The sequence below is a fragment of the Hippocampus zosterae genome, chromosome 15 (genome assembly GCF_025434085.1).
Source record: "Hippocampus zosterae strain Florida chromosome 15, ASM2543408v3, whole genome shotgun sequence".
NCBI classification, from domain to species: Eukaryota; Metazoa; Chordata; class Actinopteri; order Syngnathiformes; family Syngnathidae; genus Hippocampus; species Hippocampus zosterae.
In genome coordinates, this window is record NC_067465.1 from 17259947 (window position 1) to 17286597 (window position 26651).

General features: G+C 43.0%; 1 protein-coding gene across 4 annotated transcripts in view; it reads right to left on the minus strand.

Moving 5' to 3' along the window:
- Positions 1-26651, minus strand: part of LOC127616658 (microtubule-associated serine/threonine-protein kinase 3-like) — a 69660-nt gene that overhangs the window by 20660 nt on the left and 22349 nt on the right. For 2 of the 4 annotated variants that reach the window (XM_052088381.1, XM_052088379.1), the window contains exons 4-10: positions 21328-21348; positions 17209-17290; positions 15254-15411; positions 4179-4254; positions 3852-4061; positions 2126-2227; positions 399-531 (exon numbers count right to left, since the gene is read on the minus strand). In XM_052088381.1, the coding sequence (XP_051944341.1) occupies positions 399-531; positions 2126-2227; positions 3852-4061; positions 4179-4254; positions 15254-15411; positions 17209-17290; positions 21328-21348 (782 nt within the window). Of the gene's footprint in view, positions 1-398; positions 532-2125; positions 2228-3851; positions 4062-4178; positions 4255-15253; positions 15412-17208; positions 17316-21327; positions 21349-26651 lie in introns of all 4 variants that reach the window. The other 2 variants (XM_052088380.1, XM_052088382.1) reach the window with 2 other exon arrangements.

The following is a 26651-nucleotide window of genomic DNA, read 5'->3' on the forward strand; positions in this document are numbered from 1 at the left end:
AACACAGAATTAAGATGACATTTAACTCTATAATGCCATTTATCAAAAGTAAATTTGCTTTGTAGAGAGAATACCAAAAAAAGAGACATTAAAAAAAAAGATCTTTAGTTCGAGGAAACTGTTCTCAAGTTGAAAGGTCAAAGTGGCACTGAGCACGACAAATAAAAGTAACATTTAACATCGGTGGAACTGTATTTTGATGTCCTTTTCCCAGGTGCCAAAATCTCAGCAAATTCTACAACATGGGTAATTAATGTGCAAACCATAAAATCAGCAGGTCCAAAAGTAAGAATCCGTAAAAAAAACGTAAAAAAACAACGCAGTCACTCACTGTGTATGCGAGCGAATGGAGGAATCGCCAGATCACCTTCTATGACAAATACAAATCTGATTGGCACCTTCAAGAGGATCCCTGGTGAGGCCAAGTTGACCGACGATGTATCGAGGAATATCCGTCTTGATCCCCTGGCTCACCTTGGCTTCACCTTCTGCAGTCTCCAAACGCTGGTAGAACTCCTCGGGATCAAACTCCTAAAAAAAACCAATAATAATAAATATTAATAAGATATCCTTTATTTGTCCCGCAATGGGGAAATTACAATCAGAATTTAGAAAGGAAAAACGCTGGGTAGGGAGAGGGAAAAAAAAAACACGCTCGAACTATTCTCTTCCGAGGATAATTCAAGTCCAAGATAAAAAAAAAAGACCCTAGCACATGAATAAGCATATGACAGTTACAACAAGTCACAAGACATAATGGGGGGGGTGGCGCGCGGGGGGGGGGGGGGGGGGGGGTTTGACCGCGACGCGGCCGCCTGACCAGCTGCACGGCCACGTGCGCTCTGCAGGTCAAGCCACGTCACGGGGGAAAAAGAACCAGAGCGATGAAGACGGTGATAACAAGGATGTGTATGCGCGTGTGCTTGTCCATTTGTGTATGTGTATGCGTGTACAGGTCAGAGCTGCTTCGTCGAGGTCTGCTCATCATGAAGACAGTCATGACGGCTTATCAGTCCATGGCCGAGAAGGAGTGGGGGTGGTGGTGGGGGCTCTAGACTCCATGCGTATTTCCATCCAGGAAAGGCCAGATAGCGTTGTTTGTTTTGGAAAGACGGCCGTCAACAATTCCAGACAGCCTTGAGTCCTTGGTCTGTATCACACTGGCGCCAATCATTCAGATCCAAAAAATTCTTTAGCAGCGTGAATTCCAACGTCTCCATGGTATTTTCAATCGCGCGGATAGCTCCAAAAAAGTCGCAAAAGTCACAACAATATTGCGGTTGAGCTCGGTCACCGCTTGAGTCTGAGTGTTGGACATTCGCACCAAGCCATACAGAGTGACCGGCAGCTTCCTCACTTCCAATAGAGCCGCTCCCGTCGGTTGAATTTTGTGATAGAACAGCAAGCTGCCAACACCAAACAGCAGCATACCTGTTATCAAAAGGCCAGTGATGTAGATGTCTTCCACATCCTCCACGGACAGTACTGTCAGGCACACCGGTCCCCACTTTCTCCATGGATCAAGGGCGTATCCGGCAGCAAGTGTCCCCGGTGGGCAAGTAGGCCCCCCACTGCCCGCTCTTTCCGTCCAAAAAATTTTGTCGATTACATCGAGAGACCAGCCAACTAATTCCATGGTTAGTTCTTCGGATGAAAACACGGTAGGAGGCTAAGAAAAAGTTAGACAAAGACAGTACAAAGACTAAGTGGCGAGCAGGGAAAAAAAGGTGGAAGGGCAGGGGAGCTGTGCAAAAAAGCGTCCGCCTTCGTCGAGAGCCAAGCAGAAAAAGGTGTTTTTCACAAGGTGTTGTTCATTCCGTTTGACTCAGTTACCAGTAGAGGATCCTTTTATACTCAAGCAAACATGAAAGAAATCACTTGAATGAAAGCAAATGGCGAAAAGTATTGCAAACAACATGACACGCCAGAGCATTTATCAACTTGACACTGTAGCTGCACAACTGCCAACTTCCAAGGACAAAAACATTATAATGGATTCCATCAGATCACTTCAAACATCAGCTGAGTGTCATCATTCTTATTCCTAGAGCACATCATCACACTGTGCTGTGACATCTGTATTTCAAGTATTCAGTTCAAGGCTTAAGAGGCAAACCAGTCTTACCAGACATTCTAGGAGCCTGGCAGGCCTGGAGATGATGATGAGGATCTTCTTGACGAGTTTAGTAATGGTGGTCACTTCCTCACTCTCTGAACGCTCATAAGCCTGACGGAGAAACAACAAATCACGTCACTACCTTATCTGTTCCGGGCATTGTGGCTTGTGCTGAAATGTGCTTTGCTTTGTTTATATATGTTGTGTATATATGTGTATATGTTGACAGTCCATACCAAACATCAACAGAACAAAAGCATTAAAGTATTAGCATACTTTTTTTAAATGAGAACAATGAAACACCTGTGGTATATGTCCAGTGTGAACGTCCAACTATGTTAACAACATACATATGTGACAACACAAGCAACAGAGTGCAACAATATATTGCCCCAAAACAGCATACAGTACAGGCATATGACAAAATATAACAAAGTTAGGACTATTTGCTCCAAAATGAGACGAGTAAAAGACCTGGTGGCTTTCTTTCCACTCACTCACTGTCTTGAAGTTTTTAGCACGATAACAGTCAAACCATTCCAGGAAACGTTTATTTACTCAACTGTCCGTCGGGCCGCATGCAATTCACTCTGAGCATGGAAACAGCCAGAATCGGACTGAGCAAGAATCGCTTCCTCGTTTTTCAAAGTTTCGTAGATTTGAGTCTTTCAGACTCCAAGCGTATCCTAAATATTTCATACTTTGTAACCCGCTTCGTTTAATCAGATACACTTCACTTTGTCTTCCGCGGCCATGACAGTTCTTCTTCGTTTGGATGCCATGATCTACAAGATGTAAAAATCTTCGCAATTACAGAAAAACTCACTCCAATAAAGAGTCACTTGCATGTCGCTGTTTTGGATCCAATGATTGAAAATAGTGGCGCGGACACACTTATTCTGTCGTTTTGAGCGGAGTTACTTGAGTTAGCGCTACTGCGGGCTTCCGTATCGTCTCGCCCTGCCCTCCCCTCCCCGTGCTCTGCAACTTCATGTAACTGCACCACCTGGTGTTGAAATGCCTGTCGTTACAAGTACAAATGAAATGAATGCAATCATTTACATCGAACCTTAATTGAGTACTGTACCAATCTTCCGCGGGCCGGATTAAAAAAAACGGTCCGGATCCAGCCCGTGGGCCGTAGTTTGCCCACCTCTGTTCTATGCCATTATATCATCTGCTAAATGTTGCCCACTCGACATTCATTGCTGCCCGGAAATCCATTTATCGGGTTCCCACCGTCTGAGATCTTTTCTCAAAATGTGTTGCTCCTTTTTTTTACCTCTCAATGGGTTTCAGTGAGTTTTCTCTTGCCAAATTGGGAGTAGGAGATGTTTATTTTTATGAACTGTAGGCCTGTGAAGCCCTTTGGGACTCTTTTTGTGATTAAGAGCTATTCAAGTGAACTTGACTATTTTTTATGCATACTTTTGGACTCCAAACTGTACCACTTGTGGTGTGTTTAACTTTGGAGGCTCAACTGTCCGGCTCCAGGAAAGATGGCCATTAAGGGAAAAGTGGTCATCTTGCAGAAACATGAATCGAACTAAAAACTTGCTGGGAAAATTATGTAATGAATCATAAGGGGACTATTTGAAAGTGCTCAATGTCCGACAGAGCAGTGTGGACTGGCATCAGAAATTCACTGGCTGTCCTTTAAAGAAAATTCAAGGGTAATAAAACAGAAATGCACAGTTGAGTGATTTTCTTAAAGTCACACTGCAGTAGCATTTACCTCATGCAGAAGCTTCTCTAGCTTCTCCTGCAGCTCCACAAAGTACCGAGAGGTGACCAAGCCTTTCTGAGACTTGTCCAGGCAGTCTCGCACTAGTTCCACCAGCTGGTGCTGAATGAACCCGAGCACACCATCGGCCAGGGGAAGAGCGGTTCCAGGTGAACACTCTTCAATAATGTCTAGAAGTCGACCCTCCATCTGCGCTGTTGCCTAGGAACGTAACACAGATGGAAGACTATTAAAGTTTGTGTTGAATGAACCAAAAAAGAAGACTGAATGGCATACAGAAAAAAGATGAATTAAGATGGCTTCCAAGTTTCACTGTACCTTGGGAAAGCGTTCTTTATAGACATGATTCATCATGACAATCTCATTATCAAATGTTCCACTGGTCCGTCCAGGGCTGTATGAGAAACAGGGAAATGGTAGCATTAAAAAATTATTTTTTAAAAACCCTATTAAATCAGTGGTGAGATCTTCCATTTACAGATGCAACTTTTGAAGAATACACAACATTAAACTCCTAAAACGGATGGAAGATTTTCATTTGTCATCGTTTTACTTCAGGAAATGCTGTGATGAAATCAAAAAGCACCGACCCACCCACCCTTTCATGTCAAAGGGACAACGAAAAAAGGGATATTTTCGTTGACACCCATGACCATCACAAACACAATTCATTTGAAAATGCCTCTAATGTGTTTTAGATCAGTTTCCCATGGAAGCCATGAGCACTTATATTGTGGCACGTTGCGAGGTGGTGGTGGACCCCAAAAAGCAGGCAGGAGAGAGGAGCACGGTGTATTTGAAGAATTGTATTTAAAACAAGAAAACTACCGTATTTTCACGACTATAAGGCGCCATTAAAAGTCTAAAATTTTCTCCAAAATGGACAGGACGCCTTATGGTGCGGAGCGTCCTTTATATGCGCTGAGTTCCAAAATCTGACTGACAGCCGACACGCTGTTTATAGAGAAAAGGCGGAAGTGACTGTGGCCAGGCATGCAGGAAAGAAGTCGGCCAATCAGGGAAGGGTGGGCGTGTAATATACATATATGGAGAGAGAGAGAGAGAGAGAGAGAGCGCGCGAGAGAGAGAGAGAGGACAGGCAAGGGTGGGCGTGTAAGTGGACGTCACGCTAAAGGGACGCCGCAAGCAGGCACCAACACCTGTATAGAGTGTGGCAATGTGCATTGTTGCAAAACAACTCCGGTTTTGGTTTCTAAGAACCCCTTAAAATAATTTTCGACAAAGAGACACGCCTACGAAGCTCAGTTCAAACTTAAAGCCACCGGTTATGCTTTTGGCATGCGTGCCCATCTCACAGCAGCGGTGAAAAACCAAGTCAAGCAAATGAACTCTGAGCTTGCCGTTATTCCCGGAGGCTTGACTAAAGAACTCCAACCGCTGGACATTGGCATCAACCGGGCGTTCAAAGTAAAGTTGCGAACGGCATGGGAACAATGGATGATCGGTGGCAAACACAACTTTACAAAGAGTGAGAGGCAGCGCTTGGCGAGTTACGCAACAATACGCAACAACGAGAGGGAACGCGGCGTTTTTGATGGATTACGGTACTTGCACAATTGTTCAATTCTTTCTACACACACACGCGCTGCTACCATGTTTCGCTCTGTTCTTTACTTTCAAATGTGGGAAAGCTTCACACGAGAGAAATGTTGACTTTGCTGTTGCTGCTCCTTTCCGCTCGGCAATGCGTAGCAACTCACACTAGCATGTGATGCGTTCAATGACAACTGGGATGTGCAGTCCTCTGCTTCTGATACAGAGGATGAGGACTTTGATGGATTTGTGGTTGATGATTGATCGAAAAACGTGAGAACATTGTACGATGGCTAAATAAAATACACCCGAACTCAGTTCTGCTTTCGTTGCCTTTTTAAAAACGTGTTTTTAGCTTATCTGTATGTCTTGGCATGCTACCGTATGCTTCAAGCTAACGTGTTAGAGTGCGCGCATGCATGCCGTATGTTTAAGCTGGCGTATGTTTTACCACTGTAAAACTGCGGCCATTAGTACGGTGCGTCCTGTGTATGTGTAAAATACAGAAATGTCACCCATTAATGAGACTGCGGCCATTAGTACGGTGCGTCGAATAGTCGTGAAAATACGGTAAATCCTAAACAAAGTCCAAAGTAACAAACAAAAACCATGGCAGAAACTAAAAACTCTCAATAACAAAAACATGACCAAAACAGGACTGAAGCTAAAACATAACAATGAACTAAACATGACTGAAACAAACATGACAGTCGCAAGAAGCAACAATGACCCGACACTGAGTGTCCGGGCTGGGAGTCCTTTTAAGGCCCTAAATACCTATGACCAACAGGTGTGCAGTTGCCGGGGGAGCCCTACAGTGGCATCTGTTGGTCCATAAACCGAATCATAAAAGTACCCCTCCCTCAAAGGACGGATCCCAGACGTCCCAAAGTTGTCCAAAAGCTTGCCTCACCGGGGAACAGGAACTAAATGCGATGGCGACCTTCGCCTCGCCGAAATACAAGAACAATAAGCCATAACCATAAACCGAATCATGACATGTTGTGTGTCAAGAGTATCAATGGCAACAGGGTACATTTGCAACAAGCCAGAAAAATTAACACACATCAACAACGAGATTCAAATTAGCAACCCTTGGTGCAGCTATACAATGCAACCAGTCAGAACAAGAGCATGTAAGGCAAGTGACATGGCTTTTCTATTTCGGTGGAGTGGTTTAATAAGGTAGAATTGCTGATAATTAACTACTTGGGGACTTTATGAGGACAACATCAGCTCTGCAGGCTTTCCGGAGCTATATTTGGGGACACCACTGACACTTGCCAGTAATCTATTTTAATTTGAACCCAGTGAAATCACCTAAAGGTGTCTTACCAGCACCGCAATGTTGTCTCGCAGTTTTTTTTCCTACTGTTGGAATATGACGACGCATGAGGGCAGATCGCGATCGACAGGTAGCTTGCGGACTGGTCCCATTATCATGAGGGGTGGAGAGGAAAAAAAAACTAACAGAAATTTGTGTATCTCTGTGCATGTTAGGACCGATTTTCCGCACTATTGGGCGCACCAAAAATTCTTCCATTTTCTTAAAAGCTCACCGAGCGCCTTAAAATCCGATGCGTCTTTTGTATGGTCATTATGGTAATACGTCAACTCCAAGATGGCTCCTTCCTGGAGACAATGTTATAACTTGCTGTTGGTTCAGTGAACTTCATCGCTGCTTTATTAAAACAAGTATGTGTTGCAGCTCTGAAAAAAGGAGAGCTGTGGTATTATTATTTTAAAACAGTCTCAACAAATACAGGTACGTCTTTGTCTATCTCCGTGCTTTCTTCCGTTCGACTCGAGAGGCGTTCAAGCCCGCCACCAAAAAACGTAAACTAACGAGTACTTCAATGAAACTACAAAAATTGAAAATAATACATCAAAACTGCAAAGCATGCAAGGATATAACAAAATAAATTCTATTCTCCCCTACAGAATTTATATTGTGATTTCATCATTTGTGAATCTATATATATATTGCGCGTCGTCCCGCACGCGGTCTGTCCTTCCGTCTGTCCCTTTTCAAAACGTACCTACTTCACCGCGCCGCTGCGCACCGCCACTGCGCACCGCCACTGCGCACCGCCACTGCGCACCGCCACTGCGCACCGCCACTGCGCACCGCCACTGCGCCGCCACTGCGCCGCCACTGCGCCGCTCAGGCAGTGGCTCACTACGATCGCGCGGGCATCTTAGCGAAAAAATGTTGTCTACCCACAAGCATTGCAATAAAATTGTTAGTTATTTAGTAGAGCTAAACATCTCTTTATTTTCGCGATAAGCAATGAAGATGAACAAAAAGTTGAACCAAGCAACAACACCTTTGTGGGCCGAAGGCCCACCTTACCAGCCTTCCGCAGGAACTAGCTGATGAGCCGCCCGGAGGGCGCCGAACCACCACCTTACCAGCCTTCCGCAGGAACTAGCTGATGAGCCGCCCGGAGGGCGGCGAACCAGCTAGTACACAATAAAGGAATAAATAACTACAACTGACATCTTGTGTTATTTTGACTTCAAGATGCCGCCGCTGCTACTTCTTCCTCTCATAACTTTGCTGCTGTGAAGTGGGAATTTCTCCATTGTCAGACTATTAAAGATTTTCTGATTTTATCTTATCTGATTGTACTCTTGGAGCTACGACAAAGGAAATGCAAATGAGTTTTTCGGAGGTGGTCATGAACGCCTCTTGAGTTGACCGGAAGAAAAGAAGGGAAGGAGACGGACAAAGACACACCTGAGTTTGTTGAAAAAATGAGAGCTGTGGTTGTGGTTTTAATATTTTTTTAAACACAGACTATATTAAAAGTATAGATATTATATTAAAAGTCAAGATGGCGCCCGAGTAGGCAGCCGTCAGCAAGTGCTCTCATGAGCCTTGCTTTTTTTGTTGTTCTTGTGTTTCTTTTGTCACTTTGTGTTTGTTGTTACGTCGTGTGGACTTGATGTGGACCTTTTTCAGCATTTTTTGGCCACGACATTCATCAAGGAGGAGACTCTGTGCTTGGTGGTTGCGCCTTCTCGGCAGCATGGGTATACCAGCACTGTTTTTGACTGGAGGAATGTCGGCGCCATTTGACTGTCGTTGCTGGACAGTCCCGGGGCGCTTGTGTCTTGCGCCTGTAATGGGCAGCATTTTTCACAGCCCCGCTTTGTTCAGCGGAGAGATCGGTGCTGTTGAACGGTCTGCGGCTGGATGGATGGAGGTCTTGAGGAGCCGCCGATGAGAAGAAAGGAGCGTTGGCGCGGAGTGCCGATGCGGATTTGGAGCTGGGAGTCGCGGCTTGGAGTTTGAAGCGGATTATGTGGGACAGGAGAAGTGAACTAATCTCTTTTCGTTAATGGACGCTACAGCTTCGTGTTTGCTTTCAAAACTTAGCTTGTAGCAGACGTGTGCACATTTTCAGCATGATGTCTCTGATCCACTGGTGAAAGGACACTTTGATCCTCTCCTCTTTCATCTATAACTGCTTCAGACAACAAAGTGTATGCAGAAAAGTGGTGAAGATTGCACGACTGTCTCTGTCCTATGTGTTGTCTTGTGTTATTTTTGTTATTTTTGACTTCAAAATGGCGCCGCGAGAGTGGCTGCCTTTCCAGCAGCTCCTATTTTTTGTTGTTCTACTTCTTCCTTTCATAACTTTGCTGCTGTGAATCTGGAATTTCTCCATTCTTATTAATGGTTTTCACAGTCTCAGCAAGTCCAGGTACTGTACGTCTTTGTCCGTCTCCGTGCTTTCTTCCGTTCCACTCCAGAGGCGGTCAAGGCAGCCCACGAAAAACGTAAATTAATTCTTACTTCAATGAAATCACAAAGAAAATCAAGTGAGGAAATCACAAAATAAATTCTGTAGGGAGGGGTGGGGAAATAGAATGTATTTTGTTATTTCCTCGCTTGATTTTCTGTTTTGATGCATTATTTTCAATTTTCGTAGTTTCATTTAAGTACAGTAATAGTTCATTTACATTTTTCAGAGTGGTCATGAACGCCTCTCAATTTGAACGGACGCCTCTCGAGTTGAATGGAAGGAGCGTAGCCACCATCGAGTGGACGCATTGCAGATTGCGCCTTTTAGTGCGAGGCGTCTAATATATGAAATAAATTTACAAAATAGCCATTCATTGAAGGCGTGCCTCATAATCCAGTGCGTCTTTTCGTGCGGAAAATACGGTAATAGACTTTTTGTGTTAATGCACACTGAACCCTCATCATCATACCAGTCTCACTTTCACAAAAAGTATTGAAAAAACAGTTTAAAAAATAGATCACGTTGAACGTACGTACGGTGGCGCGTGAACTAAATCACCTGAAGTTAGTGCTCAGCAGTCTGCTATGGCAGTTTGCGATTAGAGCTGTTGCAATGTCTCCCAGACATTAATTCATAAATGTATATCATATGCTTTTATTTTTCTTTTTCTCAGTCTAAATAACACGTACCCTGACTGTTCTACTCTTTGAATAAAAACACTTCATTCAAGCGTTAGGGAGTGCAAGGGGTTATGTTGCAGAGGTGTTGCAAATCATGAAGACCTGCCAAGTGGTATGATAGCACTGATTTATATATGTACTCCTTGGCCTTGGCCTTGGCCTCAGAGGCAAGTCCTTGGTCCTTGGCCTCTGAAAATTTCTCAGGTCTTTGGCCTTGGCCTTGCCTCGGAAAATTTTGCCTCGGAAAATATATATATGGAAAATTTTCCATATATATATATATATATATATATATATATATATATATATATATATATATATATATATATATATATTAGAGCTGTTAAACGATTAAAATATTTAATCTAATTAAAAATGCAACTGTCAAAATTGACTCAAATGAACTAAAAAAGTAATCGTTATTATTTACACATTTTTTATCGTTTCTGAATTTCCTTTTACATTTTTTGTCCTATTTTTTCCCCATTTTAATGCTCTCATCAACATGGAATCATGAATCAGTTTTCTATGTGCCAAATGCAAATATTTACTGAAATAACAATTTCGATTTTCAATTTTACATGAACATTTTTCACTTGGTGCAGTTATTCACACATAATCTCTCACACAATTTAAAAAATAGATCACGTTGAACGTACGTACGGTGGCGCGTGAACTAAATCACCTGAAGTTAGTGCTCAGCAGTCTGCAATGGCAGTTTGTGATTAGAGCTGTTGCAATGTCTCCCTTCTTCTTCTTCTTATTATTATTATTATTATGATTATCATCAGGCAAAGTGCATTTTGTGAACAATTCACCGATTGCACTCTTAAAGAATGGGAATCCGGAGAAACATTTTAAAATTGTACGCATGAGCTACGATAGTTAAGTTTGCAAAAGTGAGTCGCATGCCTCGGTGTCAGGCTGTTGTTCATCATGGCATGTGTGAGTTAGTGCGTGCGCATGCGCACATACGCACGCACTAACGTTTGGGCACCCGTGCATTACGAAATGCCCATGAATAAAGTTCAACTTCTGCTCATTCACTGCAATTTCTTAAGAGAGGAAATGTGACAAAGTTAAACAATTTATCAGAGATGTGTTCCTCGAGCCGGTCCTTGGCCTCGAGGACCGGCTCCAGGACTGAGGGGCGGTCCTAGGCCTTGGCCTTGGCCTCGGAATCAAGTCCTTGGTCCTTGGCCTTGGCCTCGGGAGTCAAGTCCTTGGCCTTGGCCTCCGATTGCCGGTCCTCGGACACAATGAGAGATTAGCGCCTCGAATCCCTTTGCATAAGGACCGCAAAAATCACGAAGGAATCTAATAAATTCCATCGAAGGAAACCCGTATTGATGGATTAACGCTTTAAGAGGGGCAGGTCTGCCACTGACAGGTAACAGTTAGCGCTACGTGTTACAGCTGCCGCTGTTGTGAAAGCGCTATATAAATCGGCATGTATTGTATGTATTGTAAAGAGCGGCATCACAGTTAGTTTCAATCACGGGTTGTTGCGTTCGTGATCGGCAGTTTAAATAGCGTGTAAAGCCTTTCCGTAACAGTGGTGTCTTTTATTTAGTTATTTTTGCACAGTCGTCACGTTTGTGCGGTCGCACTGGAATGTTTGTTTGAACCAAGTAATTTGCGTTACAGCTGGAGTCAATAATGTCAGCACTTCACTTCCAGGTTTGGCTGTTGGGATTTGGTGTCCTTTTGCTAGGTTCCAATTATGTTTGCTGAATGCTTTCTCATATTTGGAATAATGAATATTGATAATACATAGTTTAAAGTAATGCTTGATTTAATTATTTATTATTATTGTGAAGTTGAAGGTATTAATTAATGTAGTATTAGTGGTAGTGGTAATAATAGTAGTACTCAGAGAATGTTTAGAGATTCAGCCATCTCGTTACCTCTGCGTCCCGCGTCCTAGACGCATAATTTTCCCACAGGACGCACAGTTCCAAATAAGGTGCGTTTTTGGGACGGAAGGAAATTTCTCAGTCAAAACAAATAAAAGAAAACCAAAAAAACTAGGGCAAGCCTGAAGATTTCACGGTAACAATTGTTACTGGTTGCGTGTTGTTTCCGTGGCGTCATTTTAACAGTACTGAAAAATAGTTTAAACATAAAAGTCACCGCCCACGAGTTGACTGTATGATCAACGCGATTTCACTGTGCCTGTATGTGTGTTTGTGGTGTGGCGTGTGAGTGTCTTTCTTCTAATTTACTTTCGTTTTTTGTTTTTTTCAGTGTTGGGGGGGGGGGGGGGGCAACAGATTTATGTGCGCATGCGGGTTGCTATTTTAGTCCGCAAACTGAGGAATCGCGCGGATGGAAGTTTGAGATGGCGGCAAAAAAAAAAAACTCAAAAGGTATAACTAATGGGAATACCAGTCTGATTTTTCGTATGAATCGTCCAAAGGGCATATCACTAAACTCATATGGAATGTAAGCACAGAACACGAGAGCGAGATACGACGAGAGACACGATTACGAGGCAAGTTGGTCATTAGATTTGTAGGCTAATCGTTATGAAAAATATTATGAAACAGTATTGGTAATTCTATAATTTACTGGTTGTAATATGGTAACTTTATGAATAAAACATTCGTCACAAGATGTAGTAATGCTAATGTTAGATTACACATGCATCATCTTGGGAAGAGGATGTCAAGCCACATCAATATTTACCTGTATTAATGATTACCAGTAAATTAATCTTTGCAGTGTGAGATTGGAAAAAATACTCTGATGATGCCACATGAGTACACCGGTTTGTGATCCATTTATTTTTTGGAATAAACTTGGAGTACACAGCTACTCATGTAATGTTCATTGTTAATGCATCGTTTTCAAACATTTACCCTTGAAACATTATACTTTTGAGTGTCAGAATTCTTGATTATGAATATTCAAAATAGAAAAATAGGTTCCCATGATGAAAATTTAAGGAACCCAACATTAGCTACCATGGATTCCCATTGGGTAATCCGATGAAACCGAAACACGATTACCACAAATTTCCCAAATCCTCAGGCCTGCTACCTAATTATTTAAATGTGTGCATTGTATTTGTTTATAATTGTATGTACAGTATATGTTGTTGTTTGTGTTATTATCATATGCAATTGAATAAGTAGAGCGTTTCAGAATTCGAAATTTGTGACTCTCTCAATGCATAATGGGACTCATACTTTTCTGATCAGCGAGTCCCTGGGACTCGTTGGCGGTAAACTGAAATTATCACTGAGAGATTACCGCTTTTTCTGCAGACATTAATTCATAAATGTATATCATATGCTTTTATTTTTCTTTTTCTCAGTCTAAATAACACGTACCCTGACTGTTCTACTCTTTGAATAAAAACACTTCATTCAAGCGTTAGGGAGTGCAAGGGGTTATGTTGCAGAGGTGTTGCAAATCATGAAGACCTGCCAAGTGGTATGATAGCACTGATTTATATATGTACTCCTTGGCCTTGGCCTTGGCCTCAGAGGCAAGTCCTTGGTCCTTGGCCTCTGAAAATTTCTCAGGTCTTTGGCCTTGGCCTTGCCTCGGAAAATATATATATGGAAAATTTTATATATATATATATATATATATATATATATATATATATATATATATATATATATATTAGAGCTGTCAAACGATTAAAATATTTAATCTAATTAAAAATGCAACTGTCATAATTGACTCAAATGAACTAAAAAAGTAATCGTTATTACTTACACATTTTTTATCGTTTCTGAATTTCCTTTTACATTTTTTGTCCTATTTTTTCCCCATTTTAATGCTCTCATCAACATGGAATCATGAATCAGTTTTCTATGTGCCAAATGCAAATATTTACTGAAATAACAATTTCGATTTTCAATTTTACATGAACATTTTTCACTTGGTGCAGTTATTCACGCATAATCTCTCACACAATATTACTGTCCATCAATAACGGTGAAAAAAATATTTTGTCACATAGCAGCTGCTTTAACAGCTTTTTTATGAAATCAAAACAGAGCAATATAACATTATAAAGTGCACATCTAAGGGACACTAGTACTCAGCCTATAGTGGATTTAAACCATGGTTGCATACTTCGTTTTTCTCAAGTTTGCTTTCAACACAGCAGTCTGTTTCTGTATGTTTGTTGAAGAATAACGAGACACCGGACACCAGTGTTCATTATGTGCCGCTGTATTCGAAGCTGCCGGTCGTACAAACAAGCAAAGTGTTGCAGGGGCAAACCATTCTGAAAGGGGGGTTCACTCCCTCTAACACAGTCATGATATGTTGATTGTGTTGGTCCTTCTTGCGCGGAAGTCTCTCTACGGTTTTGTGTCTACCTCATTTCGAATGACTACACTTGGTTCGATGACAACACTGGAGACGTTTTACTTTCGCTAGGTCGCTACCACTGTAGCGCACTGTCACTGTCAGACGAACACAGAGAAGCTCCACCCGCTCTATTTATATGGACAGGGAACGCTGTAACCTTCCACACAAAATAGTTCCAAACAAGTAACAATCGCGTCAGTGGCATACATCGTATACCTCTATGATACACAGAGAGAGAAGAACAGGTAACTTTGGTCTTGTCAGTGAAGCAATCCGGCAACTTTTTAAAAGTAAACTTTCCATTCATAAACTCTAAAAGTATCCGTTTTCGGTGTCTCGCCCTGCCGTGGCTGGCAAAACAGACATGGGCGTGGACTTCTGCAGCGCGAATGTTCTTTTGTTTCCGGTGTATTTATAGAGCAACGTAACATCCGCTTGTGACGTGTGCCGCGTTAATCTCGCGATAAAAAATTTAATCCCGTTAAAATTCATTTAAATTAATGCCAATAAAAACGCGCTAAACTGACAGCTCTAATATATATATATATATATATATATACACACACACACACACACACACATGCAGACACGGGGCGTGGCCTAGAGTGACATCAGGGGATAGAATCCGAGTCGGTCCAGACAAGTATTCTCATTTTGTATTTGTGTGTTTGATTGTTGGTCCCATTCATTCAACAGCTGCTGTGGCTCGCCTTGTCCACAAGCGAGCACATTACGGTTATTTATGTTCTACATACTACTGTCTCTTCACTCACACAGCAGCATAACTGAAGTTCGTTCATATGTTAATTTTGGGTCGAAACACAAAGCGAGTAACAAACAAACAAAAAAAAAAAACAAACACACAACTTAAGGAAGTGAAGCCTCATAACTGAATACATTTTGGTGGTCCTCTATGATCACGCACACATTCATCATCATTTTCCCATAATCTTTTTATCTCGTTCATCTCCATGACCGAAGATGATCTTGGACTCTTGAACAGTGAACAGCTAGATGACAGGAAATCACTGAACTTAAATGCTAAGCCAAATGGTTAGCTTAGAATGGATGCTACCTGAGACTGCGCGAGCGGAGCCTGACAGTGGGAGAAGTGTGTAGTCCTTCTTCATCTGCCACACTTTCTGTGCTCCGGAAATGTTTAAACAGGAAGTGGAGATCATCTTGTGTTGGCTGGAGCGGCAGCTGATGCAAGAGCTCCTGGGAAGATGATGACTGACAAAGAAAAGAAGACGGGTGAGGATAAGCAGGACATGAATAACAGCGGGTGCTTTAAAACATTCACTTTTGCTTTATATGGACGTGTATGAGGATAAGATAATAAGACAGCATAGATGTTCCAAACAAAACACAAATTCTCTTTTTGTTATCTTTCCTCAGTCTGGAGGATGTGATCTTAAATGTTCTGTTCTGTTAAGGAAGGGCTTTTATTTGGCGCTGCAATTCATCCCAAGGCATTTCGGCCATGTGCGCTCATGTACTCACACCACGGCAAAATGTGTGACATGAGGCCTGGAATGTATGAAAACTTGCATCTAACTTGGCTCTGAAATGTAAAGGGGAATTGCAGGATGGAGGATTAGAAGTGAAAAAGGCAGAATGCAAAAGACTGAAAATTGGTGATAAAAAGAGGAGGAGAAAGCCCGGGTAGGTCACAAGAGGTGTTTCAAGCCAGAGCAGTATAAAGAACTCACTGAAAAGATCCCTGAAAGGGCCTTTGTGTGGAGAGGGCTGACCTCACCATCTCTGAGCCATGTGGCCGACCATGCAAAATTACAGCCGTGACAGAGGACCCAACTATTGTTTTACAGCCAACTATCAAGACCATCAACACAGAAACCAGACACAAACAATGTAACGGATATAATTCGCAATTAATATCGTACTGTAACGTTTCCCAAAAGGCTAAATAGAGTGGGGACATGTCTTTATACTGTACAGCCCCTGCTCATTTGTCAGGCGAAGAAAAAAAAGCACTCACTTGTGAGGGCTTCAAATTAATTTTCAATAAACAGCTCCGCATTCTGGATATTTAGTCTAGTTGAATTTAGTCTGATACAGAGATAAGAGGACAAACCTTTCTTGGAAGCAATCGACATTACTCTTTGAGAGCACTCCATGATTAATCTCTTCCCTCTGTGCAGCACGAAAAAATGCTGTGATTCAAGTATTTATCATCAGACACATCCTGTTATCATGACTAACAAATGGAAACAAGATCCCATCTCCTTTTATTCCATTATATATAACTCAACTTAGGTGGCCCGGTAGTCCAGTGGTTAGCACGTCGGCTTCACAGTGCAGAGGTACCGGGTTCGATTCCAGCTCCGGCCTCCCTGTGTGGAGTTTGCATGTTCTCCCCGGGCCTGCGTGGGTTTTCTCCGGGTGCTCCAGTTTCCTCCCACATTCCAAAAACATGCATGGCAGGCTGATTGAACACTCTAAAAATTGTCCCTAGGTGTGAGTGTGAGCGTGGATGGTTGTTCGTCTCTGTGTGCCCTGTGATTGGCTGGCGACCGATTCAGGGTGTCTGCCCGAAGACAGCTGGGATAGGCTCCAGCACCCCCCGCGACCCTAGTGAGGATCAAGCGGCTCGGAAGATGAATGAATGAATAACTCAACTTAATGTGGACTATTTGGTTGACCTGCGCGTACTGTTAAAGTCTGGTGTGAGGGTCTTGTGACCTCTGACGACTCACTATGAAGTCATACACGGGACCTCAAAAATGCTGACGCGCGGGTGTGAAATGACACTCCCAACAGTCTGAAGAAGTCAGCGGCGTTTGTCCTTTTGCCAAGAACACTGACTGGCAAAAGCAAACACATAGTGTTCAAAAGGGCAGTTTCAAGCCTGTGAGCAGGTGAGAGTTTCACACTTTGAAAATTGATTGCGGGGTGAAGCGTCAGCTGTGCTTAGGAGCTGGCACAGACAGACACAGCAAAGGTGACTACGGGGATCTTGGAAGCAAGATACAGAGGGGCACAAATATATTGATTTGAATAAAAGCTTACAGATACTGATGAACTGGGTGCATTGGTGCAGTATCCAGAGGAGGGAACTGATGCGACAGACCATCTTCGGCCATCTCCTCTGCTGAAGAAAACAAAACAGTCAAGTCCTGTAAGTTTAAAAAAAACTGTCAAGAAAAGCTCCGCAATTCCATTTACTGCAGTACCAACTTGGTACCCCTGCATTAGAGTACCGATTGCAAAGTTGTGGTACCTAAAGATAATTCAGTGCTCCGGAATTCCCTACCTGTGGAAATTAGATGAGCTATCGCTGAAGAATTCTTAAAAGCTCAATTTAGGGCTTTTTTCTACGCCACAGCACACCTAAACTGCGAACTAGTATCTCACCCTGCTTCACCTCCTGACATGTGGATTTTGTCTGTTTCACTACCACTTCCCTTCTCCCCGCCTCGAATTGTTCCGAGCCCAGAGGGAATGTTTCGACCAGGGGATGCTGTTAATCTTTGTGATCTGTCAACTTGTTAATTCAAATCAAAATATTAGCCAACTTAACCCATTGTCTGAGTTTGCCACAGTCAGACCGAGCACAATTTGAACTATTCTCAGGACACGTTTACAGATAAAGTTGTGAAGTACGCATAAGTGCGAACTCTTGCCAGGCACCACGATTGACAGGTAGCACGATTTGACAGGTTTGAGGCAACGCGAGTGAGGGTGAGCACATTCACTGAAGTTGATCAATTCGGACTGGAACACACACATCACGAGGCGACTTCCAATCGGGGTTGAGAATGGACTTCATCACACACAAGGTCCTATATAGGTAGCACGGAGAAACAATCAATGTAGGACAAAATAATCATTGCGATCTGTTGGCATCCGTAACTGGAAAACAAAGCCAGCCAGCTTCCAATACCGGCTGGGACGGAATAAACAACAGCAGGCTCGGTGAATGGTGAGTGTGGAAGTTGGCGTATGTGGTATGTGCATTTACTTGTTTACAACTGTTGAACTGTGAACCAATAGAGTAATAGCAGTTAGCATTCGCTAAAGTTGTAGCGATTTTTGGTCTACCAGACGCAAAGGCGCAGCCCATCCTCTTTTCTATTGTAGCATGATGTGAATGAAGCAGCTAACTTTGAGGTATCCTGCGATCAAATTCCATCAAGAAACAGGCCAGTCCTTCTCAAATAGTGGGGTGCTGCTTCTCGGTGACTCTGGACAAACATGCTGTCTCTTGGGCATGCTTTTTTTGCCCAAGAGAATAGAGTAAGAATAAAGTGTAATTACCGTCATGGATCTGTATGTGACCAACAAGTGGTACTATAGGGTTCCGCCTGCAGCTGCACACCTGTTGGTCATTGTGTCATTATTTGCCAAATTAAAAGACTTGATGCCTGACTACTCAGTGTCGGGTCATTGTTGGTGTGTGCACGTGTCATGTTTTGTTTTCTGTTTTAGTTTTTTTTGCTGCTTTGATTTCTTGTGATTTTGCTGGACTTTATTTGTGAGTTTTGGAGTTAGTTTCTCCTGTGTATTCCTGTTTGCATTTTTGTTAAGTACATTTTGGTCAGCCAGCCTGCTCCTCCATGCTTCCCTGCTTTTTGGGGTCCTCCAACTAGCACCTCGCAAAACATGACAATTACACATCCACTAAAGCAGTTGGAGGTGGTGCCCTACTTGTCAGAGAGTGTGCAGGAAGTATTAGCTCTATGGTGTCTGGTTTTTTTTGGGGGGGGGGGTAGCACTGAGCAGGCGATATTAAGTGCAGAAAACAAACCCTCAAGAGGAAACATGAAAAAAAATTAACAAGGATGGGGAAAAAAAGCGGAGAAAGACGAAGATAACGAGACCAAATAAAGTCACCCGAAAGCTAAAAAAAGGAAATATGACAAAGCGTATGTGGCACTTGGCTTCACTCTGTCTGCAGTGGGAGATGAGCAAAGACCGGTGTGTTAACTGTGTCTAAAAATGATGGCAGCAGACAGCATGAAGCCAAATAGATCAAGGCGCCACTTAAAGACATTACACCTCAATCACACTAATAATCCGCTGGAAAAGTTGTGCACCGCAAAACATGCTCATCATAGCCATCAATCGTGACTTGCTCATTTTGATTTAGAAAAAAATAAATCAGCGCAAATTGTTTTATTTATTTTTGTAGACTAAAGTGTATTATATATACTGCTCCTGACTTAATGTTGCTGACCAAAATTTGAATTTATTATTATTTATTGATTTTTTTCAGGCAAATTGAGGACAATTTTTATTTTTTATTTTTTTGGTCTCCCAGAGGAGCAACTTGTCTCGAAGGGCATGTCCTCCTTGCTGCGAAATGCATTGAACAATACATAGACATACGCTACACCACATACATTGGACAATACATACAATGCCGGACGATATATACTCTACACACAATGGACGGTACATCACAGTCATATGCACACCCCACATTGCCCTCCTGCTCGTCTCTCTGCCTTCCTCTAGTTATTTGTTAATTAGGCTGATAGCCTGCCAGTATGAATGAGTTTTTGTATCGGTTTAATTTGCAGAGAAGGGTCCTGTATCTCCTTCCTGAGTGTAGGAGCTCGAATTTGGAGTGCAGCACAAAGGGTTGTTTAGAATGTTGTTGGCCTGTTGAATAACGGACTGCACATATATATCTTGTCCGATTACCTTCCCTGCTGTCTTAACCAAGCTGGTTATCTGAGCTTTCGATTTTACAGTCAGGTTCCCAAACCAACTGCTTATTCCAAAGTGCAGGACTGACTCAATAAATAGTTGCTCGATAAAAGATCAATAGAATACATCTGCCGACTTCAAATAATCTCAGACGTCGCAAGAAATCAAGGCGCTGATGGATCTTCGAACAGTCACTTGAAACGTGTCGGCCAGTCAAGCCAGCTATCCATATAAATCCCCAAGTATTTGTATGAGGAGACCTGCCTTATGTTCGTGCCATTGATAGAGATGAGGATATGGTTTCCAATTGATTTAAGGGCAATCGCCATTTCCTCAGTTTTTTTCCACATTTATGTTTAGATGGTGTTCATTACACCAGTCAACAAATATGTCAATCCCGTCACAGTGGCTCCTAATGCCAGAGTCACTCGTGAGCAGACTAAGGATGGCTGTATCATCTGAAAATTTTACAACATACTGATTTGGTTGGTACTGCCCGAAGACAGCTGGGATAGGCTCCAGCACCCCCCGCGACCCTAGTGAGGATCAAGCGGCTCGGAAGATGAATGAATGAATGAATGATTTGGTTGGGAGCTAACACAGTCGTTTATAATTGGGTGAACAGAAAAGGTGAGCTCACGCAACCCTGGGGGGGCCCCGTGCTGCTCATGACCTCATCTGACAAGACAGAGTTAAATCTCACACGCTGTGGTCTCTTGGATAAGAAGGAAAGGTACCACCTAATCAGAAATGTTTTGACATTCAACCAAACCAAATTCCTCAGCAAAATATCTGGACGGACTGAAATAAAGGCTGAGCTAAAGTCCATGAATAGCAGTCTGGCATATGCCCCCCTGTTCTCAAGATGCCTCAGAAGAAAGTGCAGAATAGGAGACAGAACATCACTCGTACTATGTTTTTTTTTGTGTAAGCAAATTGATATTCATCCATCGAAGCTTCCAACTCCTTAGTTTCTCGACTATGATCTTCTCTAACCCTTTCATCACATTGGAGGTTAAGGCTACTGGTCTATAATTGTCAAACCGTTGTCATTTTTTTTTTATAACGTTCTACTTTGCTATAAATAAAATACATGTTCTTTTTTCTTTAATGTTAATAAGGATACAATGTAACGCAGAGGTATACTTTTAACAATTTTATCGACAAATGATGATTATCGTGGTGGCAGAGAGTGGGGGGAGAGAGCAAATTTTCTTATTCTTGTTGGCAAGGCATAACAGAAAATAATGGAGAAGCACTGCCTTAGGTGTGAATGCAGCGTGAGACTCGTTCAGCCTTGGTGGAGCTCGGCACTCTACTCAATACCATGATTACTTAGAGACAGTTTCTGTGTCACTTTGCATCGGAAATTCCCCATTATCGGTTAAATAAATAATACGAAAAAAATAAATAACATCAACCGCAAGAAATTGAGATAATGACAAAACAAAACAACCCTTTCGGATGGTTTCTTACCTCTCAGTACGGACCAGATGGCTTCACAGAGGCGGAACGAGGAGGGCACAAATGGATCAGGAAATGAGGGGAGAGAGACAGTGAAAGACAAGTGTAAGAAACAAAGTCAATACGGCTTCATGAGAATGACAGAACAAGTCTGTCTGTTATGCTCTCGTGTTCTTGTCCCACTTTGCAGCTCAACACTAGCCAGGCTATTTGCTGTTATAATGCAGCAATTCCATTAACTTCATACACAAGGATTGAAATACACTCACACTAGTGCTGTCAAGCAAAAAAAAAAGTGTGATTAATTAATTAGGTTCTGTAATTAACCTAATTAATTAGGTTCTGTAATTAATTAATCTCATCTATATTTTAATCACATCTAAAAATTACTGAGAAACCCTCTATTTTCATTTTAAATTTGTTACATTATTGAGACAGAAAAGATAAAAGAAAAAGTGGCATTATAAAGTATTTTAATGTTTTTCAGCAGATTTGGACAGATGCAATCCTCGCCATTTACTTTCTGCTGTATTTGAGAATATTCAAAGTCCTACCTGCAACCTTGAATTTCGACCACGTGGGAGAATATCACTGTTTTGTTTGTTTTTGTAAATCTCCAAAGAATTACAAAATAATAATAATAAAATAGAACATCAGATTTTTAAAAAGTGCTTAGGTCAACATATTAAAAACAGAACAATTATCTGAGCAATAGAAGTCCTCAACACTGAACTTGCTTCAGAGAATAAACAATAAATAAAACAGATCCTTAAATCTCAGTGCTGTAAGTTAGCACTTGAGCAATAACACTGTTCATCATGACAAACGCGTTGAAAAAGATATAAATCCCTTCTAGTAGTCTACAGAGGACACATCAACTATGCCTCGTACGTGGGGTGTTCTCGAGTTCAGTTTGTCCAAGAGCTTTGCTATGTATGGCTCGCTTGCAATATTGCTAACGCTTTCGGTGCTAACATTATCTGTGGCTGCACTAACGACTTGGTGCTTTGCATTGATGTGGGAAACTAAATTTGAGCTGCTTCGGTGGTAAGCAAACTCCTTACAAATTAGGCACAACACTGTACCTTTATCAATTGTGTCATCAGGGTGTTTTGGAATCAAAATTTTCTATTCATTGTGCCAAGAACTCTCACATGCTCCAACATTTTCACCTCTCCACTCCACGCCCAACTCCAATGGGAATCAGCTTCGGCTAAACAAGCCCCAACATAATGGCAGCCAATCAATGTCCGCTTCAGGCTGTGACTGACAGTTGCTGCCCACCCTTAACAACTCAAACACAGGAAGCCAACACATAAAAAAGGGTTATTAGAAAAAGGCAACCCACCTACGCAAACGATAAAGGGCGGAGAAGATTAAGATTAAGAAAGATTAAGATTAAGAAAACCTTCATTAGTCTCGCAATGGAGAAATTCCAGATTCACAGCAGCAAAGTTATGAAAGGAAGAAGTAGAACAACAAAAAATAGGAGCTGCTGGAAAGGCAGCCACTCTCGCGGCGCCATTTTGAAGTCAAAATAACAAAAATAACACAAGACAACACATAGGACAGAGACAGTCGTGCAATATTCACCACATTTCTGCATACACTTTGTTGTCTGAAGCAGAAGAAGCAGCAGAAAAAAATAACATGCTAAATGGTCTGTATTTATTCATTCTTTTTCCGAACCGCTTAATCCTCACTAGGGTCGCGGGGGGTGCTGGAGCCTATCCCAGCCATCTTCGGGAAGTAGGCAGGGCACCCTGAACCGGTTGGGCACCAATCACCGGGCACACAGAGACGAACAACCATGCGCACGCACACTCACACCAAGGGACAATTTAGCATGTTCAATCAGCCTGCCATGCATGTTTTTGGAACGTGGGAGGAAACCGGAGTACCCGGAGAAAACACACGCAGGCCGGGGAGAACATGCAAACTCCACACAGGGAGGCCGGAGCTGGAATTGAACCTCTGCACTGAGAAGTCGACGTGCTAGCCACTGGACTACCGGGCCTCATAGGTCTGTAATTAATTAATCGCAATTAACACGCTCATTTGACACCTATAACTCTCACAACCAATCACGACTGCAAACATTTGAGTGCAAAGAGACGCGCATTCCTCTCCCATCTGTCCGCTATGTCCTCCAAGGAAGGGACCCACATGCTTTCACCCATACAATGTGTGATGACAAGAATGATCAAAGGCTTTTTCACATAGATTTAAGGGACATGTTACTAAAAATGAAATTGACAACAGCATCTTTGCTGACTGACCATCTGCTGTGTATTATTTGGTGTTGTGTGACTGGGTTCACATGTGCAACAGATGTCATATGCTGTCACCTTCCTGAATTGAAACACAATCGTCATTATGAGCATAAGGCACAGTGTGGTCGCTGCAACTTAATGGCTATTCTAATATCAATCGATGGAACTGTACTGCATTGCCTTTCATTTGTATGGAAGACATGCCACGGCGATGCAGTGAGACCTGAATCAAGGGGGTTTGATGCTCAGATTCAAAATTTGAACTGCAGGCAGTGGCATCTTAAGTGGGATAGCCAATCAAAAATGCTTCGTCATATCACATTGCAGTGAGTCGATGTGTGGGCAAGGCTCAACCACACAGGTCTGAGTCCGCATTGTCTGTCATGTTTGGCCCTGTCACTTGGTCCACAGCAGGCCTACGGCAAGTGATTGCATGTTACTGCTGTTCCAGGTCTTGATTGACAAAATTGGATGCCCAGTGAAATAGTGCTCTGCACTATATGTCTCCAGTTTCCACGTTGGCAGTGTGGTGAAGTGAAGTCGTGTAGATCAACGGTCCCCAACCTCCGGGCCGCCCGGTACCGGTCCATGGGTAATTTGGTACCGGGCCGCACAGAAAGAAAGAATAAATACAGTGCACTCCGCTTAATAGAACACCATTGGGCCGAAGCGCTTCTGTTCTACTAAGCGGAGTTTCTATTAACCAGAGACACTTTATTAGGTACACCTTCAGACACGTCGACGACTAAGTTATGCACGCAGAAAAACCCCTGCTGACGAGTTAGGTAGAGATATTTCGACTGTGGACGTCCATATCTTTAATCAAACAACAAAACAACAACTTTAATCAACTTCAGTCAAACATCTCAAATCACGAGAAAAATTTCGTTACTTTTGTCTGGAAACAGGAGTCCATAATTTTGCGGTTGACTTCCCTCTCAATGCGCTGGATAAGAGGGAAGTCCTGGAAACCGCGGGCGTACCTTCTGAGAATCCGGCAACGCATCGTATCGTCTGAGTATGTCCTTCTTATCCGCAGATGATAGCCCTCGTCTCTTGAGTGAAGTTGAAGCCATTGTGACGTGCGTGTGTCTATGTGTGGAGTGACGCGTGCTACCTGTTACTGTATACAGCTAGAACTACCGCGTTCTCTCGCGATAGTGGTACAGTATCGCGATAGCTACACTTCGAAAACCACTAGTTTACAATTTTCATTGCTTACGGCCTGTTCTATTAAGCGGAGATCTGTTCTACTAAGCGGAGTATCTTTATAGGAAATTGCATTAGGCAAATCCGTTCCAGAGCCTTTTGCTCTATTAAGCGGATTACTCTATTAACCGGTGTTCTATTAAGCGGAGTGCACTGTATTATTATTTAAGTTTTATGTATTTCGGAATCTGAAAGATATATTTTGGAAAATTACTGTATTCTCTGTTACATATGTTTACAGCAGTGTTTCTCAAACAGTGGGGCACGCCCCCCTGCGGGGGAGGGGGGGCGCGAGGCTCCGTCAAGGGGGGGCAAGTTTGACCTCGTGGAACATGCTTTTTTTATTTTTTTACTATCCTAAAATAACGTGCAGTTGCACCTCCACTACGTTAGGGGGCAGTGACACTCTCATTGGCAGAGTTTGTGCAGCGAGCATTCTCAGGGAGGAAAAATGACGAGGCGTATGTAGTACTTGGCTTCAGTGTGACTGCAGTGGCAGATGAGGAAAGATCAATGTGCTTACTGTGTCTAAAAATGTTGGTACCGGACAGCATGAAGCCAAATAAATCAAGGCGTCACTTAAAGACATTACACCCCAATGAGTTTTTTTCAGCGAAAACGTGCCGAATATTGCCAACAATAATACACATTGAGCAGGAGCCGAGAGTTGCTGTGTGTCCTGCTTCAAACCTCACTTCGAAAAGCTATGCATTGCAAAACGTGCTCATGTAGCCAATAATCCAAACATCATCTTTGATTAAAAAAAAAAAAAAAAAGAAAACACAAATTCTTTTATATATTTTTGTTTTGCTGGTTCCCCTCTGTGAGTTGTCATCTGACCGTGGTGGAGGGGTTTGTGTGTCCCAATGATCCTAGGAGCTAAGTTGTCTGGGGCTTTATGCACCTGGCAGGGTCACCCATGGCAAACAGGTTCTAGGTGAGGGGCCAGAAAAAGCAAGGCTCAAAGATCCCTGTTGATGATTACAATGAATGGATCTAAGTTTCCCGGGGCCCCCCTGTGGAGGCAGGCCTGGCGGTGGGGCTCGTTGGCACAGTCCGAAGAGGCAACGTGGGTCCCACTTCCCACGGGCTCACCACCCATGAGAGGGGCCAAAGGGGTCGGGTGCAATGTGAGCTGGACGGCAGCCAAAGGCGGGGACCCTGGCAGTCCGATCCTCGGCTGCAGAAGCTAGCTCTTGGGACATGGAATGTCACCTCTCTGGCAGCGAAGGAGCCCGAGATGGTGTGTGAGGCAGAGAATTTCCGACTGGATATAGTCGGACTTGCCTCCACACACAGCCTGGGTTCTGGTACCAGTCCTCTCGAGAGGGGTTGGACTCTCTTCCACTCTGGAGTTGCTCACGGTGAGAGGCGCAGAGCAGGTGTGGGCATACTCATTGCCCCCCGGCTCAGTGCCTGTGCATTGGGGTTCACACCAGTAGACGAGAGGGTTGCCTCCCTCCGCCTTTGGGTGGGGGGACGGGTCCTGACTGTTGTTTGTGCATATGCACCAAACAGCAGCTCAGCGTACCCACCCTTTTTAGAGTCTTTGGAGGGTGTGCTGGAGAGTACTCCTGCTGGGGACTCTCTTGTGCTGCTGGGGGACTTCAATGCTCACGTGGGCAATGACAGTGAGACCTGGAGGGGCGTGATTGGGAAGAACGGCCCCCCCGATCAGAACTCGAGTTGTGTTTTGTTATTGGACTTCTGTGCTCGTCACGGATTGTCCATAACGATGACCTTGTTCAAACATAAGGGTGTCCATGTGTGCACTTGGCACCAGGACATCCTAGGCCGCAGTTCGATGATCGACTTTGTGGTTGTGTCATCGGATTTGCGGCCGCATGTTTTGGA